The sequence below is a fragment of the Aythya ferina genome, assembly GCF_964211825.1.
Source record: "Aythya ferina genome assembly, chromosome: Z".
Classification (NCBI taxonomy): Eukaryota; Metazoa; Chordata; class Aves; order Anseriformes; family Anatidae; genus Aythya; species Aythya ferina.
The window spans coordinates 77,532,671-77,546,058 of NC_140299.1; the positions used below are offsets into that span (position 1 = coordinate 77,532,671).

General features: G+C 41.8%; 1 protein-coding gene across 3 annotated transcripts in view; it reads right to left on the bottom strand.

Moving 5' to 3' along the window:
- The window catches only part of ACOT12 (acyl-CoA thioesterase 12), a 32,732-nt gene extending 20,312 nt beyond the window's left edge, over window positions 1–12,420 (bottom strand). The window contains exons 1-5 of one of the 3 annotated variants that reach the window (XM_084505166.1): window positions 12,215–12,420; window positions 9,592–9,661; window positions 5,286–5,346; window positions 4,163–4,264; window positions 1,642–1,774 (exon numbers count right to left, since the gene is read on the bottom strand). In XM_084505166.1, coding sequence (XP_084361292.1) covers window positions 1,642–1,774; window positions 4,163–4,264; window positions 5,286–5,346; window positions 9,592–9,661; window positions 12,215–12,344 — 496 coding nt within the window. In that variant the 5' untranslated portion in view covers window positions 12,345–12,420. Of the gene's footprint in view, window positions 1–1,641; window positions 1,775–4,162; window positions 4,265–5,285; window positions 5,347–7,413; window positions 7,479–9,591; window positions 9,662–9,788; window positions 11,931–12,214 lie in introns of those variants that run through there. The other 2 variants (XM_084505167.1, XM_084505168.1) reach the window with 2 other exon arrangements.
- Window positions 12,421–13,388: the final 968 nt, after the last annotated feature.

Genomic DNA, 13,388 nt, shown 5'->3' on the forward strand with positions numbered 1-13,388 from the left:
TTTCTGTTATTTGAGAGGTTCCAATTCCACTTCCAAATGCTTAGCCAAACATCCTTACTGTACTCTTTGCTTTTTCAGATATATTTTCCAAGAGTCCCTTTAGGCATGAGATGGTGTCAGTTATTTACAAAGAGCGCATTCATGCTACATGCTACTTGACCTGAATTGTACTTTAGATTTTTGCCCTAATTAACTACCTTTATGATTATATAAACGTGTGGACACATCTGACTAACTTGCACTTTGGACCTACTTAAGTTGTTGCATAAGATCTACTCAGAAGACAAACTTCACTTTCTGAACATGCTACCTGGCAGCCACTAATGCAGTATTTTCTTCTCTTTCCCCTGTTTTGCTTGCTCTACCCCCTAAAATAGTTAAATCTCTGTTTATGGTGATCAGATCCTTCTAGGAAGTCTCCAGGCAAGGTAGTGGAAACCAAATTCATCAACCTATGATTTCTCTTTCATGGTATTAAACCACTTCCTATGAGGCAGTTGCCATGAGGACTGTCCTGGAGTTAATTTTCCTCCTAGTAGCTGGTAGGGTGCTATGTTTTGGATTAGGATGAGAAGAGTGCTGATAACCTGCTGATCTTTTAATTGTTGCAGAGCAGTGCTTACACCAAGCCAAAGACTTTTCAGCTCCTCACTCTGTCCTGCCAGTGGGCAGTCTGGGGGTGCAGCAGGAGCTGGGAGGGGACAAACCCAGAACAGCTGACCCAAACTGGCCAAAGGGGTATTCCATAACATCTGACATCATGCTAAACAATATATAGGGGTGGCTGGCCCAGGTAGGGGGGCCGGACTGCTCGGGGTTAGGCTGGGTATCGGTCAGCGGGTAGTGAGCAATAAAAATAAGCTATTTGCTTGCAGTAGCCCCTACACAGTCTAATTAAGTTGTTAAGACTCTAATTTATATTTACAAGAGGTTTCATCCTTCCTCAGTGAAGACAGACACATAATAATGACTGCTGTTCAGATACAGTTACAGCTCAGATTTTCCAGGTATCAGCAGATTTCTTAACTGTTTGTTAATAACTTCTTTTGCAGGGGAACACAGCAACTTGGAAGAACAGTGGTCTTTAAGAACAGAGATTTCTACCAGAAATTAAGATGAACTAGTGCCTTGGACCAGCTTTTCTAATTTGGTCCTGAGGAGTTTATTTTTTTTTTCTTTACTTGTTTTAACCACCATCTAATGAAGTTTCACCTGCTTGTTGGGAACGTTCTCACAGCATGAACATAGCCCTTTGAGGTTTCTTGCAAAGACAGCCATAATCCCAAATGAATTTCATCCTTCTGTCTACATTATAACTGATGTTATAGAACTTTATTACTGTATTGCAAAGATCTGCATTTACTGTTAAATCTTAGATGTATAAGCAACAAGATCTGCATTTTACATCTGTTTAACGTGTGCTTAGCATTCAATCCTGCATTTTAGATTTAGAATTTGTGAAAGACAAATAAATGGTACTCTATTAGTACAACTGTCCTACGCAGACTCACAAAATCTGATACACCCTTTTCTACCTGACACCACCACCTCACGGAGCTACACTCAGCTGTTTGGACTGTTTTTTTTTTCTCCCTCCCTTATGTTATTTGTTCCATCTTCTATAATGACCACAGTAATCACCTTCCTTATTACTCTCCTGCATTAGGTTCTGAAAGACCTGTTCATAGCCCAGTCGGATTCTTCTTCTCTCAGTAGCCAGGGTGTGCTCCAGATGGTCTTCTGTAGACAGAAGCTGCACAGGTTCTAGTTCAATCTATGAAAATGGAAAAAAAAAAAAAAGAGTTCTCAATTCCACAATCATACCATGCACTTTGAACTTAAAATGGCATCAGCATTTTCTATAATCTTTTGCTATCAACTCTCCAAGAAGACAAGTGTCATTAATACAAACATGCGCAGAGTTAAAGTTCAAGAGATTCTGCATTATCCTTTCAGAGTCATTTGTTAAAACTCACACACAACAGGCTTTTGACTTCTTAATACAAAGATTCAGAAGAGCACTTACAGTTTAAGACAGTCCTCATTTAAAAAACAACAGCAACAACAAAGAAAACAACAACAACAAATCTATACTCAAGAACATTTGAGTACAGAATTTTCTTTTTAGAAAAAAAAAACAGTTGCACTGAGCAGTGGTGCAATACTTTTTTTCTTAATGCATGGAAGTGTACCCCAGAGCCCATTCTCTTTCACTAAGTCTCCTTCAAATAGCCTGCACTCTTAGAATTCACTCATACTCACATGGCCTACTCTATCCCCAGCTATCTGAAGACCTGTTTTAAAAGGACTACTGGTTTTCTGAGGTGGAGGAGAAATGCATGAACACATAGCACTTGGTGTGGCTTCAGACTACATACATTTCATAGAAGCACAGAACCATAGGATGGTTTGGGTTGGGAGGGATCTTAAAGACCATCTGGTTCCAACCCCCCTGCCATAGTCAGGGACACCTCCCACTAGATCAGGTTGCCCAAAGCCCCATCCAGTCTGGCCTTGAGCACCTCAAGGGATGGGGCACCCACAGCTTCCCTGGGCAACCTGCTCCAGTACCTCACCACTCTCAGAGTTAAGAATTTCCTTTACTAGTAAATGATTTATGCCCTAAACGCTACTTGTGCTCAAATGCAAATTGCCATGTATGTCAGCGCAGGGAAAAAAATGAATCCAGTCCCATACTGGCTTCTGAAAAGTCTTACATTTAGATAAATACTGAGAGGTGCTACTGAACAGACACTTGTGTCATTTACTTACAAGATCTAATTTCAGAAACCTTAAAATAATGCACAAGCAATGTAACGCAGACAAAACCAACATTTTACAGCCTGCTGCTACTATTTCTCAGTCTTCGAGTCTTCACTGAACACTCTTCCAGTTTACTTGCCTTGTCTCTGACCCTACTCAAGAACTTCCCAGCTTTTTCCAAATGGCTGAGCTAGAAGATTAAGATGGTGAATGTATACTGTTGCTCTCTGCACAGCTTTAGCAACAATTGTTCAAAAAGCAGGTTTGAAAAAATGTTAACTTCTCCAATACTCTAATTTCCAATGAAATTAGAACTGAAATCTTAAACTCCCTCTGGGCAGTCCTGTCTTAAGCTTAGTTAATCATCACAAATTTAATCTGTAAATAATCTCCCTGGAAATTTGGACATAAGGTGCCACAGATGTGATATCAAATTAATAATAAACAATCCTTACTTTATATTTTAGTGCTCTCAAGCTAACCTTAGCCATTAACCTTTCAGAGACAAGCTAAGCTTTAGTTTTGGTAAAACTGAACTAATTTGTTTCTTCAGCAAACTGCACTATATCATTGCAGAAAAGGAAAGAAATGACTGGATGTATCAAATTGCTCACGTGATGACAACTGTCTGCCAATCAGCAGTGGATATTAGTGAGGCAGATGCACTTTTAAAATATGTTAAAAGAAACTGGAAAGTCTATGATTGTGATACTAGTAACTTGTGTTAGAAAGTAGACTGTACACAAAGGGAGTTCATTAAGAATATCTGAGGAATACACGGCCTTTCCCACACAAACACTTTAGAAAAACTATGCCTGCACTGTGAAAGCCAAACAGCACTGTGACTGGTTTCTAAACACCTCCAAGGATCCCAACACTGGGGAGAAGAGACAACAGTGGCATGCAAACCATTTAACATTAATGCTGAAGAATTAATTTAGGTTGGAAGCTAGCTTAAAAATGTTTTCTACCTGAGTAGTGATGACTCTGGACCACCTCCTCAAAAGGGAGTGGGAAGAATGAAAAAAAAAAGGACGCCACCCTCCCCCAAACCCTTGTATGTTTATAGATCTGCTTCTGAAAAGGAGAGAGGTGGTGCAAACTCATAGGAATTTCTTTTCCAATGCTTGCCTGTGGCAATACTGCAGTCCCCATAACAGCACCAGTTCTACTACTAGTAAATGTGCAGGAGAAAGTGGAAACAATAATAAAGGCTAAAAAAATCATATCAGTTGTGGAAAAAAAGATCTCCCTGTTTTCTGGAGTTCATGCTATTTTTCTGTCATTGATCAGAATGAACAGGTATCATCATTTTCCTGTGTTTCACAATCAGAGGAGGGCTATTTCACAGAAATATAGTCCCAGTAACGTCAAGCATAGAACAAAATAGAAAGAATACCTTTTTAGCACCAACTGGTTTGGCTACATATGTTGCATATGCCACACTCACGATTTTTTCAACATTTGTCAAAATGTCCTGTACTGTAACCTTGATGCCAACCTACAAGGAAGAAGGTAGTGGGAGAAAGGGAGAAAAAAGTAATTACACCATCATCCACTGAGTTCAGATAAAGCAGAGCACTGTTTATCAAATTAATCATGTCTTGTCTCTGAAACCTAAGGTAAAAGGTAAAAAGCCTAAAAAAAGGTAAAAAGCCTGATCTGCTATCACTGATAGAGCCCTGAACATACAAGAACATCACAATATTCTCTGGCCTCTGAAAAGCCCTTTAGCACAGCTGTACATAGATGTTTCAAACCATCTGTAAGGGTAAAATAAAAAACAGGAAAGACATTTAGATTTAGTTTTATGGGTATCCATTTCCATTTATTTGTGTGCCATTGGGAGTCTACCTCTGAATCTAAGATCTGTATGAACAGTGAAGTCTTTATAAAGACACAGAATACAGTGAAACACTTGAAGGGGAAGCACTTCATTTGACATTCTGATGTGCATCAAATCTTTTGATTTTTGTGAACTTTAGAGCCTTCTGGAATACATTCTCTAGGATATGCACCTTTTCCATTAATACTAATTAATATACTCATATTGTTCCATTCTTATTTCAAGTAATTGGACAATACATTATTACAATATGAAGAGTAATAACATGTGCACAACTAGCTGAGAGAAGTTGTTTTTTTTTTATATCAAAAGTTTCAAAAATACTTAGAAGTCCACCTATTCAGTAGAGCCTGGCTCTGATCTGGAGATTACTTAGAGGTTAACGGCTTTGGACTGGACGAACACCAACTACGCCAACCTGTCCAGTATACCTGCCAAGTATTTTAAGTCTTCGGGGTCCAGTTGCTATTTTGACACAGATTATTTAACAGGCAATATGCAATTAAAATAGTCATTATGAAACCAGATTTTCATTAGGCAGCGCTGTTGTTTAGATTTCTGCACTACATCCTTCTGGAACTAGTAAGACTGGATCCTTGTTTCATTTCTTTTCTCCTCCCATCTCTCTCCCCCTGTTCATTAAGCATCATTAGAAATAACAGTGATGATCTCTTACCTCCATGCTGGTGTTGAATGCTCTGTTCACTTTTGCTTTGATGGTAATAACTTGTCCAACCCTGTTAAGAAGAGTAAAATCTTCTTATGGTACGTAATCATGCAGCTTAATAAGTGTTTGGACGTCCCTCTCTAGGTATTCATAATAGCAGTGAAAAAAATCTCTGGAAGAAACTCTCATTAAGCTGTGATCAGTCTGTATCTTCCACAGTGTACTGAAAATGCACTGGAAAAGGTTTACCACAGTCAGATTACACTCATGCTTAATAATGATTTTAGTCTCTCAGAAAACTATGTAAGCTTAATTCTAGGCATTCCTTTTCCTTGCTATCCCTATGACACCAGGTATGCTCCAGGATCCTAGTCTTCCAAGAAATTTTGGCCTAGATTCTGCTTTTGCTCAAATGCACATCACGTGCATCCCCTAATATACAGATAGATACACACTAAGGAATACCCCCAGTTTGTGCTCTATCCCCTAGTGCTCTTTGAAGTTTCTGTAGGATGGGAAAAGAGTTTACTTCCCACATTCTGGCCACGAGCAGGGATGTAACATGCCCCTTCTGTCTGAGCAGCTACTACTCTTTCCCATTTACTTACATAGAATACCTAAACAGAATATTATATTTATGTATAAATAACACATGTATTGTATTTATATGTATTTACATATTTATTTACTTATATTTACTTATATACATAAAATTAACTGACTGTGAAAATACTTTCCTTATAGAATTTCTAAAATAATGCTTCTTATATACTGATAAGTGTATTTTTTTATGAGGCAATGCTAAAATAGTGAAAAGAAGGCAGTTTCCTCCAGAGTTGTCTTATTGAGCAGAACAGCAAAAGGACATGAGGCAAAGACAGGGTAAGTGAGAACGGCAGCCAAAATAACTGGGCATGAGGCTGCTGACTTCAGGGAAATTAGGCCAACCTAAAACTGCTAAGGATCAGTCCCAAAGCAGGCAAAGCACAGCAAGCTACGTCCATGACTATCAAATATAACTTGGGCTACCTGATCACCTAAGAAACAGACATCTACAGCTAAGCACTGGGCACAGCACGACCCCAGTTTATTAAGAAAAAAAAAATCTTTTTAATTTCTTCCTAATTTAATGGATAGTCGATTTTTTTTTTTTTGATGTACAAAGGTAAGGCTTTTGTTAAACTGCTTCTCTCACTGCCAGATTTCCAAACAAGTTATCAAGCAATATAATGGAAAGTAGGAAAACTGTTCCTTTGCAATACCAGACAAGAAGAACGAATTGCAAAGATTTTTTTTTTCTTTCTTATTCGCATTCAAGAATGCAAGTGGAAACCTTTACATGGGGAAAAAAGTGGCTCAAGGAATGATTTTGGTCCTTCTGCAGATATACACCTTTTGAAGATACTCAGTTTTTCTGTCGCTCACTGCAAACATGCAAACATTAACATAATAGTTCCAAACTGCACAGAAAAGGGAACCACCAATGCCTTTAAAAATGAGAGGGTGTTCAGAACAATAGCATAGTATTTGTGTTCAGGCTTGGCAAAGAAGTTATAGATATAGTCTTGCAAAAAGCCTTTAGAAAGCTTAGAAAGAGAACTCATTCAAGTATCCTGAAAAACCTCTGAAGATTCTGTATCTGCCACAAAACTCTCAAGAGGATTACAGTAACACAGCAACAGAAGTAATGAGAAGTGCAAGGTGAAAAAAAGGTAAGTTTATGCCACACACTAACAGTGAGCATGAGGCTTTCCTCTCAAGAGGGAGAGTTCAGAGTCTGTGGATGCTTGCAGAAGATGTCACGGTCCCTGTGAAGGACATCACGATGGCAGGTTGTCTGTGAGGATCCACGCACAGCAGGGAATGCAGCAGTCTCTACCCCATTCTTCCACACAAAGACTGTTTATTTGACCTTTGCCAGCAATAGGTCCCTGGTGACCTCTCTTCCTCTTTGTGAGAACATTGCATAAAAGAGGTTGAGAGAGGTAAGGTTGCATCTGTTAATGTTTCAGGGAACTGCGGAGTTTGAGGGAACAGCAGAACAAAGCTGGATGTGATCTCACTCAACCTGAGGAGCCAGTCCTGCAATAAGGTGGGTTTGGATTTTAAGAGACATTGAACGCCCTGACTGACTTACATCTCCTTCAGTGTTCCAGTCTACGTAGCTGAATTCACATTTCATTGCAGGAAAGTGTAGTCCTCTGGGGTCCGTGGCCATAACAGAAAATAAAGATGTCAGAACTGAGATTGTAAGACAGCGTGATAGGGAAATGTCTTTTCATATATTATCCAGAGCAGTTTCAAAATGAAATGTTTTACGTGGTATCACGTATTCTGTCTTTGGACAAACAGATTTATTTAAGCCCAGACAGCTGATCAGCTTGGGCATTTAAATAGATACTTAAGGGCAGGAGTCACAGAACATCACACTTTCACTTGTAACTGGCAGAAGGATTCTGAAATACATCAGAATGGTTAACATACGGAGCATTAACAAAATTTAAATGTAATTTAAAGTTAGAAGTTCTTGCTACTCCTGATCTGCTGCATATTAAAAGATGAGGAAGAGGAACTTATTTCTTATCATGGCATAAAACTGAGTGTTGCAATATAGGGATATATTATGAAAAAAATGTATTTCCATGTCAATTGAAGAGAAGTAAACATGGAAGAGTTAATCCTTACAGAGCATACCTAATCTGAGTTAGGTAAATGAAGCCTTACAGCAGGTAACTTACAAAATATTTTTTTATATCTAATAAGAAGAGCTCTTACTAATGCCAGACATTTGTATAATCTGGCAGAATTTAGGAAATGACACAGTGAACTATGAACAGGATGTTAGGGATGACTGAGGCTGAAGAATAATTACTGAAACCATTTCACAGTTACTAGACTTGTACCTTAAATTCTTATAAATAACGGAACATTGGCCCTACAAGTAGAAGCAGAGCTAGAAACATATTTAGAAACGAATTTGAAAAGACAGTATTTTTATTCTATTTCAGAAGCTCAGGTCTGCTCTCAGAAACAAGAGAGAAAAATGCTCTGAGGCTAATGAAGTCTGAAATACTATGCCTGAAAGAAAAACATTATTCTGACTTCATTTGTAGATCTGTGATCTACAGATTTGTAGCTCTGCGATCTGTTCATCTGTGATCCCTGTTTTTGCAGAGAAGATTATTTCCTAAGGAAAAAATAAAAACCACAGAACAATTACAGACAAGACAAACATTTTAAAACTCGCTTGGTAGAACAGGCCAAGAACTTCTTGTGATTTCTAGTCTTAGCATGACCATAGTCACTTGCTTTGCTGCTGGTTCTAGTTCTCCTCTTAGTAGCCACTGGTCTAACAACTCGCTGACCAAAAGTGCGAATTATTTATATTACATCAGCTGCACATCTGACAACCAACATTGCTTGGCTTACAGTTATGATCATCGCACATTGGTCTGTACCAGGTCCACCTCACCCGTGACATCATTTATGCACTAATTTCTAGTGTGCAAGATGCAAAAACACACAAGAAGTTTGTAGGATATCTTGCTTCTTTCATTTGTGTCCTGCTGCTTCAGCAGCTCAGGTTCAGTAATATGATGAACTTCCACACACAGTTTTGCTTATTTATTTAAATTTAAGCAGACCATGGCTTTTACATATACTCTTAAATACAGCATTAAGTACAAAGCAATGACTTCACGTTTTTCGCAATATATGGTTCGGAAAAAAAAAAAAAAGTGTCATTTCTTCCTACAGTGTCTTTTATCCCTTACTTTTGTAAGGGATCATCATGGAGAATGGTTAAAACAAAACTTTTGCCTTTTAAACCTTGTGTTACCTTGTACACTTGCTAAATACTGAATAATCACAAATGTAAAACATTTCTGTTTTGTTACGTGAAGATATTCTTTTAAAAGAGCTGTAAGAAAGAGTCAGTAAGATATAAACTGAAACTGCACCTACAACAAAAACCGTACAGCAACCTTTATGAGTTTTATAAGTGTATTCCTTATTTAGCAGAGATAAGTAATGGCCTGTGGCATTCACTTCAACTAGAGCCAAAGATCACTGGGACATTGGTTTCTCACCTGGCATCTACGTTGCCAGGTCAAAGTAACTACAGTTTATTTTAGATCTGTGAAATTTATCTCTGTTTTCTAAGTGGGCCAGGCTATCGCCGACAGGAAAGAGCAATTTCGAGACTTAACCCCATGGCTCTGGGGAGTTCGCAGTATTTTATGATGCCTCAGTTTATCTCTGCCAAATAAGAATCTCTAAAATGAAAACATTTCATCATTGTTAGGTGGTTTTGTACCTGGCAGCCTCTTCAAACTGTATGTCATCCATAGACGCTGTCACACAAGACACACCAGCGTGTTTCTCAGCTTCAAGAGACACACAAGGACAGACAATTACTGCACTGCACTTGCAGCAAGCCATTCACCTATATATTTGCAAGTCTGAAGTGGAGCCTTTAGAAAAAAAGGCAGCTGAAATAAGATTAATACTTACCATGATGTAAAGGTAATACCAGGAAATGAGACTAGATGATTATAATGATTCTCCTGAGTTTGAGAAGCTCTAACTATTTAAGGTCCTCCTCTAAAACTGAGCATTCTGAATGAGAGCTATCAAGCATTTTCCAGGGGAAAAGAGTATTAACAGGTATACAGAAATCCCAGCAACCAACCTCAAAACGAGAATGCTGTGGATGTCAGCTATGTTAAACCTGTCTAGAAGGTTATGTCACTTGAGAATTCTCAGACACAGGAGAAAGACCTACTGGCTTGACAGTATGGTCACAGCAGTGGAAAGCAGGTAAGTACATGCCCCCAGTATTATATTAAAACTGCAGGATTATAAAAAACACAATCAAGATTTAAACATTGGAAAAGAGTATTTACTTTTTGTAACAAATTGAAAATATTGTTTTCGAAATGTGTAGTGTTCTTCATCTCATAGATTACAAAAAATAATACATCCAATTTGTATTAATTAGAAAACATAATCTTGAAAAGGTAAGTATCTCTGCTGATAATATTTAGGAGTCCAACAGTCATCTTTTTATATTAAGTTATTGTGATTTACTATTTATTTGACCATAGTGCCTAGAGTTTCATATCACAGACCAAATTCCTCATCCTCTAGGGTCTATGGAGCAGGCTCCCCAGGGACATAGTCACAGCAGTGTCTATAGGAGTTTAAGAAGCATTTGGACTGCGCGCCCAGTCATACGGCTTGAATTTTTGGGTAGACCTTCATGGTGCCATGAGTTGGTCTCAATGACCCTTATGGGTCCCTTCCAACTCGGAATATTCTACGATTCTGTGATTCTATGAGTCCATGTAAACACAGGGAACTCCAGCTCCAGAAAGTTTCCTGGGTGATGTAGACAAAAAAAAAAAAAGAGTCCTAGGAAACGTGGACAACAGTAGTCTGCCCAACAGAGAGAAGTTCTCACTCCCATGGAGCCCAACAATATTTTTGTGACCATTGGTGGAAAAGGCTTGGAGGAACTGGAGAGAGGGTGGTGCATAAATTGTATCATTACCTGAGGAATTCCTTTTTAAAATATGAGGGTAAAACACGTTAAGGCACTTATCAGAAACACAACAAACTGTGCTGAAGGGAAGAGGTCACTAAAGACTAAGAGGCTAGAGTTGCCACAGCCTAATGCAAGATGATGAGTAAGACTGTGATAGATCATAAACAGCCTCAAAGTGGAGCAAAGAGACAGGTGGATCAAGCCTGAAGCTGCAGGTCATGGAACAAAGGAGGTACAAAATCCAGGCACCTGCAACTGCAGCAGCTGGCACTACCACAGGGGAAAGGTGCAAAAGCCAAAGAAATCCCTGCCTGGCATGCTGCGTTTGCTGTGACACAAGTCCCAAGCTAGGGAAAGCATTAAAAAACGTGTGTGTGCAATGGGACTAGCTGTGTGGCACAAGTCAAATCAAGCAAAAACAATCACTAAAGGTGGACTGAAAGCAAGCTCCCCTGTCAGGTTTGCAGCGGATGGGGATCACAGATTTGCAGAAGTCCAGGGAGCAGGCACCGACCATCGCAGCAGCTGGGGCTCTGCTGCATCAGGGCAGGGACCCGAGTTACAGGCTTTATACCACCAGTTAGCAGCCCATCCATGCTTTTAAGAGAGAAGTCACCAAATAGCTGGAGCCAAGCCGTTCCCTAGTGCCACCATAAACCCCTAACAAACACGCGTTCACCCTGGGAAGCTGAACCCTGCCAGGTGGTTGCCGCATGGGACAGGTCCTCCAGCATCCCACAATTTTGTGGGTACAGCCACAAGCCACCAAGCATGACACACGCCTAGACAGCCAGCACACCACACTGCGTGCCTAAAAACACCCATCTGGGCAGCAGCTCCCCAAAAACCAGCCGCTATCCCCTACCAGCCCTCCTGCGCCCCGCAAGCCCACGCCACGCACCGGGAGCTCACTGGCTGGCGGCAGCGCATTTGCCTGGTGTTTGCTCGCTTCTAGAAGTTAGCTGAGGGGTGTTAGAAGTTGTTTTTTAAACTGGTGTTTCTTGTGTTGTTTTTCTCCGAATATGTTTAAATTAGGGCTTTTTTTCTTTTTTGCTTTCCTCGAGCACCTCTCATCGCTCCACCCCCGATCCATCCATCTCCCTGCTAGCTCTGGCTGCTCCCTCTCACCCCACACCCCCTCAGTACCCCGCTCCTCACCCCAATCCCCCCCCCACGACCCTCGGGGGCACAAAACCACCCCATTCCCCTCCTGCCACCGGCAAAAGCCAGGAGGGAGCCGCCGCTTTCGGGGGCGAGGCAGCGCCCACAGGGGCAGCCCGAGGGGCCGGGGGGGCTCCGGGGCAGCAAATGGCGGCGGGGGCGCCTCAACCCCCGGCTCCCTGAGGCGGTGCCGTGGTGGTCGCCGTCCCCCGGGGCGCCGCCGCCCCTCTACCTGCCAGGCAGGCGGTGGCGTCCATCCACTTGAGGAGCTGCCCGGCGCTCAGCTCCCCGCGGTGGTTGGCGTGAGCCGGGAAGATGGCCTGGCACATGCCGACATCGCCGCCCGCCACGCACCGCTCCATGGCGCCGCGGGCAAAGCGGGCAGCAGCAGCAGCGGCGGCGGCTGAGGCTGTCCCGGGCACCGGGATGGGACGGGACGAGCCGGGCAGGGCCGTGCCGCCCTCCCCGCTCCCTGCCGGGACGGTCCCGCCCCACCATGGCCGTGGCCGGGCTGGAATCGCCCCCCTCTGGCCGCCGCCGGGCTGCGGTGGGGCGGGAAGGTGGCTCCGCCATGGAGGTGGCAGCCGGGGGGTGCCGGGGGCTGCCGGCCTGACCTGGGCGCTGAAGGGGACACACGACGCCTCAGATTTGATGGGGAGCTTATATATTTATTTATTTGTTATCCCTGGATGTTTGATCAGCCTCTCTGTCATCTAGCAGTGGCTCGCTACCCGCTGTTCCCAACCACAGGCTTCCCATGTTTATTAAAAACAGACTGGAATACTTTTTTTTTGTGTGCCGTGAATGTTCGTCTAAACATTGTTGAAGATCCAGCTTTAACCTGTAAGAGCAGGGAAAATTTGAGTGTTAACCAACCTGCCACGCCAAGATCAGTTTCTCAGTACTGTAGGGATTTTCTTCCCACGTGGTCTGTTCCTGCCCTCACACTCTTGTTCCCTTCCATGTAGCTTTCACACCTGTTTAACATGTAGCTCTGATCAGGCAATTGGCCCAAAATATTTATCTGTCACCTGCTGTGAGATCAGGAGCTACAAAGCTGTTGCTATCACAGACAGGTAAAAGAGAAATCTAAAGCTGCGCACATCTAAAATTTTCTGAAGCATGTGGAGGAGTACATGCTTGGGTGAGGGGTCATCAAACCTCTCCTTTCAGAGAAACAGGAAAGCTAACTTCTCTCATTTCTTTTGGGATGAGGGAAGTTGGTGTTTGGTACTTCTCACACCAGAACTAAACGTACCTCCTGACTTACATAAAGTGTGTCACACAGCATAAGGAGATGGGGGCTGCCCTTCAAGAACAGGAGTGGCCACCCAGGATCCAAATGAGGTCTCCACATGGCTGCCATGGGTTTGAACACTTGGCAGACATGGAGAGTGAGGTGAAAG